Genomic DNA, 6,044 nt, shown 5'->3' with positions numbered 1-6,044 from the left:
TTTTTTTTTTTTTTTTTTTTTTTTTTTTTTTTTTTTTTTTTTTTTTTTTTTTTTTATATATTTCTGAAAATAAATATCTATAATTTTTTTTTTCATACTTACATGAAAATGACTATTTGAATAAAATGGATATGAAAACAGGTTGTCTGTAATGAAAATGGTTTAGCTGCTCATGGATCTGTTAATGATTTTCTTGGGCCTTATTTTGAAGTCGAAAGCCTTATCATAGACCCATTTGTTAATGTCTTTCTTGGGTCTTATTGTGAAGTGCGAGCCTACTTGTTTTCTTGGGCTTGTAGGCCCATATGATTAGGCCCATCTGTTAAAGCTTTTATTGGGCTTTATTTTAAAGTCGAGAGCCTTCTCGTAGGCCCTTCTGTTAATGTTTTTCTTGAGCCTTATTTTAAAATCCAAAGCCTTCTCGTAGGCCCATAAGGTTCAGAAGAGACGGCCCGACACAAATTTCATCCGAGTTCCATTTCCACCATCTTCGACCTCCAACCATCCATGAAATTCTCTCTGCACAATTTGCGTCACCAGCCATCAGCTTGAAAATCCTGAATACGAAGAAATCTCGGAATTTGGAGCTCCTGAAATTTCCCCTCAAAATCATTTTACACTCTCTTGCAATTCTTTTTTACAATGGTCTTTCCTGGCTGTGTTTCTAAGCTGGAGGGAATTTGTGGTTTATTTTGATTTTGCTTTGTGCGACCCAAAGTTCAATTCTCGGAGAATGAAATTCAAGAGAGTAGTTTCTTGCATTTACAATCCCGTAGCCTAGAGAATTATCCTGAATTTTGGGTCGGAAAGAAGTGGAATTCAATGGCGATGCGCAGAGATTGCTTTCTGGCTTTGTTTCTATGTTATGCAGTTGTTTCGGAGGTAACCAATGCCTCTCTTTGGGACTCAAGAAAGTTGTTGGAGCCGGCTTCAAACAATAACTCCACGCGAACGTCGCAAGTAATCCTCTACTTTCTTGAAAAAAGAAAAAGAATGAATGAAAGAATGCTATCTTTCTGTACTAATTTATGAACTTTTCGTTTTCGCCTTTTTAGGGTTCCCCACTCATCAGTCCGATTTCTTCTGTGAACATCTCGGATTCTGCACCCGTTATCGGAAAGAAGAAGCAAGTTGAACCACCCCCGCCTGCGCCCAACAACTCATCGTCCAGTCTGGAATCGAATGTAAATAATTCAAGTTCCGGTAGTTCATCTACAGTAAGCGAGACAGGGAGTGGTAAACCTTTTGACACAAAAAAGGAGAAAGGGACTGAAGCCAGTGCTCTATCAAGTAAGCATGAAACTTGTGATGGGGTACCTGACAACAATAAGTGCCGGGACCAGAAGAAGTTGATTGCTTGTATCCAAAGTAATCTTATTGGTACATACGAGTTTCTTTTGGGTCTTTTAAGCTTTCCGAGCCTGATTTTTACCATGCTCTTCCGTTTTCTTCCGGCGTGGATTTTGTTTCCGTTCTCTTCTACTCTAGGATTTTATATTTCTTGAATTGTGCTAGCTCCAGAACTGTCGTGTATTAAATTTGTACTGGTAGGTTGTTGGTATCAATTTTATTATCGTAAACTATTATTGGAACTAGTCAGTTATTTGGTGGTAAAGATCCAACTTCTGTGGCCTAGTAGAAGCCTGTTGCGTATTTCTGGAAGTTGCATAGTCTCTCCAAGATATTACATGGAAACCAAACCTTTTTTTGTATTCCTTTAGTGTATTTTGGACTATCAAATGTTATTAGTCTGTTCATCATTAGCTGTATACAATGGTATTTGATTTAGACTAAAACATCATATTTTCTTCATCAGATTTAACCAAGTTGTCATATGGGTCTTCCTACTTCTGGTGAAGGCCCAGAGCTGTTTGGTTACCCTATGTTATTGGATTAACTTTTAGTTCGTACTTCCTAGTTTTGAATGAAATAAATATTGCTTTCCTGGCTCTTATAGTTTATAACATCATATTTTTCTACTTTATCGGTTAACCACTTTACAAATTAGTATTAAATTTCTGGATTAGATATCAGGTATTCCTTGGTTAGAAAGGTGTGATTGTACCGTCATGTATTATCACATCCTTTACCATGATCAGAAATTAGATTAGCTCCGGTGGCATTCATAAAGGCCTCTGAGAATAGGTATATTTTGGTTTCTTCTTAGTTTTGTTTCTGCCACCATTGTATTCTGATTGATTTTTTTTCATACAAAATGTTAAAGAGTTTTCTATTTTTTTTTTTTTTTTTTGAAAAAATGGCAGTGTGAAGGATGAAAAGTTGAATTAACATGACTGCAGTGACACTGTTAAATGTATATGGTGTGATGCATAACATGGAAAAAGACTATTTTTCATCGATAGCATGTCATGCTCTTTTATGTTCTAGAAGTTTTTCAGGATTTACATGGTATTGAGTTATTCAAATCCCATGGGTTGACGCCAGCCATCTCTAAGTAGGGGAGTCATTAGAGTTTAATGGAAGAAAGTAGTGGTTGAGAGTGTTGATATTTTTTAGTTAGCTCTTTTGTCGAGGAAAAGAAAGGTCCCGAGCATTCTCACCCCTCTGGATTTTCTCTCCCTGATCAGCCCCCATTTTCCTTACCCAGCCCCCCCACAATGGCCCACCCTTTACCGAGTTTCTTTCTTCCTTCATTCCAGCTGAGCTAGGCAATTATTTTATAAAAATCTTTATCACCAAATAAAATTCTTGAAACCTTCTTATTTTAACTAAATATTCTATCATCCTACAGATTGTAAGATGTGTTGTGCATAACAAGGTTAAGTCAGAGTTAAATTAAGATAAATCATGTGAAGGTATCAGTAATTCAATATGATATTCCGTTGGCATTGAGATGAATTGAGCCTCCCTAAACTATGTAAACCCAAGATATTTATTTACTCAATCACTTTTACATTGTAAAGTTTGTACCCGAATGTAAGAACTACAGCATGGAATTGATATGCATGTTTCCAAACCATAGTAAACCTATTCACAACTCTATACAGTGATGTCAGGTAAGAATGGCTTGATATATATATATTTTTTAAAATTGTTTTAATTTTAATTGTAAACAAGCTTAGATCATATTGCACTATTGAGATTAATGGTCTCAGTGCTTTACTTCGTACCTAGTACTCTAGTAATATAGTGTTTTTGTTTTAAAGTGAGTTTGCAATAATCTTGTTTTGTGATAACTTTTTTACCAAGTCAAGTTTATTGCCTCACAAGGGAAAAGAGCTGGAGTTTGAAAACTTGACAAATGCATATTTATTGATTTACTTGGGAATTTTTTTGTTGTTGGGGATTGTTTTCAAAATACATATGGTAAATCCTGTTATTTCTCCTCTTTGACAGCAAGGCTTATTTAGCGCCATGTTCCAGCTAAAACCAAACCTTCCATCCCTGCCTTCTCGGTTTAAGCAAAGTTGCAGCTAAAACCTGGTTATACTTTTAGTCACTGCAACTGCTCAGCTAACTCAACCAAATATGGTTATATCATTAGGATGTGCGACTTGTGAACAATGTGGTATTGAATTTTTAACTTCAATCAGTTCTATGGAAACACTTTATTCCTTAAAATTTGGACCTCTTTGATTCCCTTCTTTGTCAACTTCTTTATTGATGAATTATTTGTAGGGTACTGGGTAGTGGTCATTTAGACCGTTTTTAAAAGTACTGAATGGATCATTATTCAAAATCTCTGTTGCTGATCTAATTGGTTTTCTTGCTAGGGTTTGAGTGCCGACAATGACAAGTTAGACATAGTACAGCACGAAGGGATATTAAATTTAATATCTAGAATTTAATATCCTTTGAGGTTCCTTGATAACAAAATGTAGTAGGAGATTAGGCAGCTGTCCTACGAAAGTGGTTGATGGTTAACCAAATTTTATGTTGCATAGCAGGATTTGACAGTTGTCCTACAAAAATGGGGAAGTACATACTTGCAATTGTGTAGAATTTTATAGAAAAGAGCATGTATTCTTTTTGTTAATCATGAAATGGTAACATAGATAAGAAGCTACAAGATTGATCACCTGAGAACCTAAAAAAGTTTTATCTACTTTTTTTTTGGGTCCTCTGGCACTGTTATTAATTCAGTAAGCTCACTCTCTTTTTTGAACATCATCTAAAAAGAAATGCACTCCAGCCACATTCTGATTTTGAACATCTAAGAAAAGTTTCAGTCCACTGTCTTATCTGACTAGTGAGTGACTGCAGCAGAAAAATTCCTTCAGGTCCTATTATTCCTTTGTTTTGGTTTATGAATTTTATTTCTTAGAAGATTTTGTTGATGGAAATGCTATCTATCAACCATACTTGGACAGGATCGTTGTACAACTGTTTCCTTGTGTTCTAAGGAAATGTTATTTTTGCATGCTGATCCTGTGCTGTAAAGTAATCCTATTTTCTATATGAAACCTGGAACTGCCTCTTCTACTATGTGATTGAACGTTGATACCTCATGTATATGTTATGACGGTTTCTTTAATGCATGTCCACCAATGGCCTTTACCACTGTGTAACTTTTGGGGTTTTAGTCGATGAGTTTCTTAAACCGATAGAGATCGCTTAATATCTGATTATATTTAATATTAATAAATGATGAGAATAACCTTATATTTACATCTTTTTTCTTGTTGAAGAGTCCAGAGGCTTGGCTGTTCTAGTCCTGAACGAAGGAGAAGATACATTAGAAGTGAATGTTACCGGAGGCAACTTTTTCAAGGGGCTTAAGATTTTAAAACATCATAAGGAAAGGGTAAGGGCTTGTAATTTCAACCTACTTTCGCAAGTGGCACTTGACAGCTATATGTATTTTTGCCTCTTGTGTCATACTAAACCACAAGGTGGTTTAGTTTATGTATCAAATTTTTGTGGTAACTCTTTTTTGTGGCCCGGTGGTTGAATGCATTGATTTTATTGTTTGTCCTGTGAAAATATTAGGAGAAGTTCCATTCTATTTTAATTCCAGCTATTTTTCCATTTATTACAGTCCTTTAAAGAACATACTCTCGTTTGTTTGATGGGCTTTGAGTAACTATCTGCTGTGTGAACACTCGGAAATAAAACTGGAGTTTTCTGTTCCTTATTTTTCAGATCACCATTCCGCTGACGACCGAAACAAGTACGAAACTAGTATTAGATGCTGGAAATGGAGAATGCGTGCTTTACAGAAGCCCTCTTGTTTCTAGAGAAAACCTTTTTCTGCATCTCCCCTCATTTGACCAGCTAGCAACACCAGTAAACGGTGCTTACTTCTTAATTCTTGCAGTTCTCTTTGGTGGGTCTTGGGCTTGCTGCAAGTTTAGGAGGAGACAAGCTGGTGGTATCCCATATCAAGAGCTTGAAATGGCACTGCCAGAATCTTCCTCAGCTGTCAACGTTGAAACCGCTGATGGTTGGGATCAGGGTTGGGATGATGACTGGGATGAAGAAAATGCTGTGAAATCGCCCGGGGGGCGTCATATTGGAAGCATTTCAGCTAATGGCCTTACTGCTAGGTCCAACAAAGATGGGTGGGAGAATGATTGGGATGTTTAGTTAAAATGAAGCAGCCAGAGAAGGAAACAAAACGTCTGGCCTCTCGACAATTTGATCAGTAGTAGGCGATTTGAAGGCAGAAAGGACGGTGTGAGACACATCACGTTACCACCGAGGTTATTCCATAATGGTTGAATGGACACCTTTCCCTCACTTCGGATTACATTATAGAGTTCGTAGCTGTCGCAATTGGGTCAGAAGCCATAAAAGCCAGGCCATACAAATTTTTGGGGTTGTTTCGGTGGGATGTAGAATTCATGTCTTTTCGTCTTTTTTGAGATTCTACTATAGATAACTGTTACAATTTTTCTATATGATAGCTTTACGTTGATTCGAGGTTTAAAATTATGATTGTGTCTGCCATTGCAAAACCTTGGAAAGAGAGCCGTAAATATAAAACAATACACATGTTCATTTGCGTGCGTATCTTTTTGAGAATGTGGAACAACCTCTCTCTCTCTCTCTCTCTAGTCTGTGAAATAATTTTGAATAGACAG

General features: G+C 36.6%; 1 protein-coding gene across 1 annotated transcript; it reads left to right on the top strand.

Moving 5' to 3' along the window:
- Window positions 1–461: 461 nt before the first annotated feature.
- Window positions 462–5,985, top strand: LOC111481426. The gene is made up of 4 exons (XM_023126831.1): window positions 462–960; window positions 1,056–1,380; window positions 4,650–4,765; window positions 5,104–5,985. Exons 1-4 carry the CDS (start codon window positions 823–825, stop codon window positions 5,545–5,547), a joined length of 1,023 nt encoding a protein of 340 aa, XP_022982599.1. The 5' UTR covers window positions 462–822; the 3' UTR covers window positions 5,548–5,985.
- Window positions 5,986–6,044: the final 59 nt, after the last annotated feature.

The sequence above is a fragment of the Cucurbita maxima genome, unplaced genomic scaffold, assembly GCF_002738345.1.
Source record: "Cucurbita maxima cultivar Rimu unplaced genomic scaffold, Cmax_1.0 Cma_Scf00007, whole genome shotgun sequence".
NCBI classification, from domain to species: Eukaryota; Viridiplantae; Streptophyta; class Magnoliopsida; order Cucurbitales; family Cucurbitaceae; genus Cucurbita; species Cucurbita maxima.
The sequence above is the reverse complement of the archived record's forward strand: the minus strand, read 5'-3'. Positions and strand labels throughout refer to the sequence as shown.

Excerpts from the sequence above, each read along its gene's own strand:
- LOC111481426 (XM_023126831.1), top strand. The coding sequence starts at position 823 with ATGGCGATGCGCAGAGATTGCTTTCTGGCTTTGTTTCTATGTTATGCA. Across the intron at positions 1,381-4,649 it reads TATCCAAAGTAATCTTATTG|AGTCCAGAGGCTTGGCTGTT; the intron begins GTACATACGAGT and ends TTCTTGTTGAAG. Across the intron at positions 4,766-5,103 it reads TAAAACATCATAAGGAAAGG|ATCACCATTCCGCTGACGAC; the intron begins GTAAGGGCTTGT and ends CTTATTTTTCAG.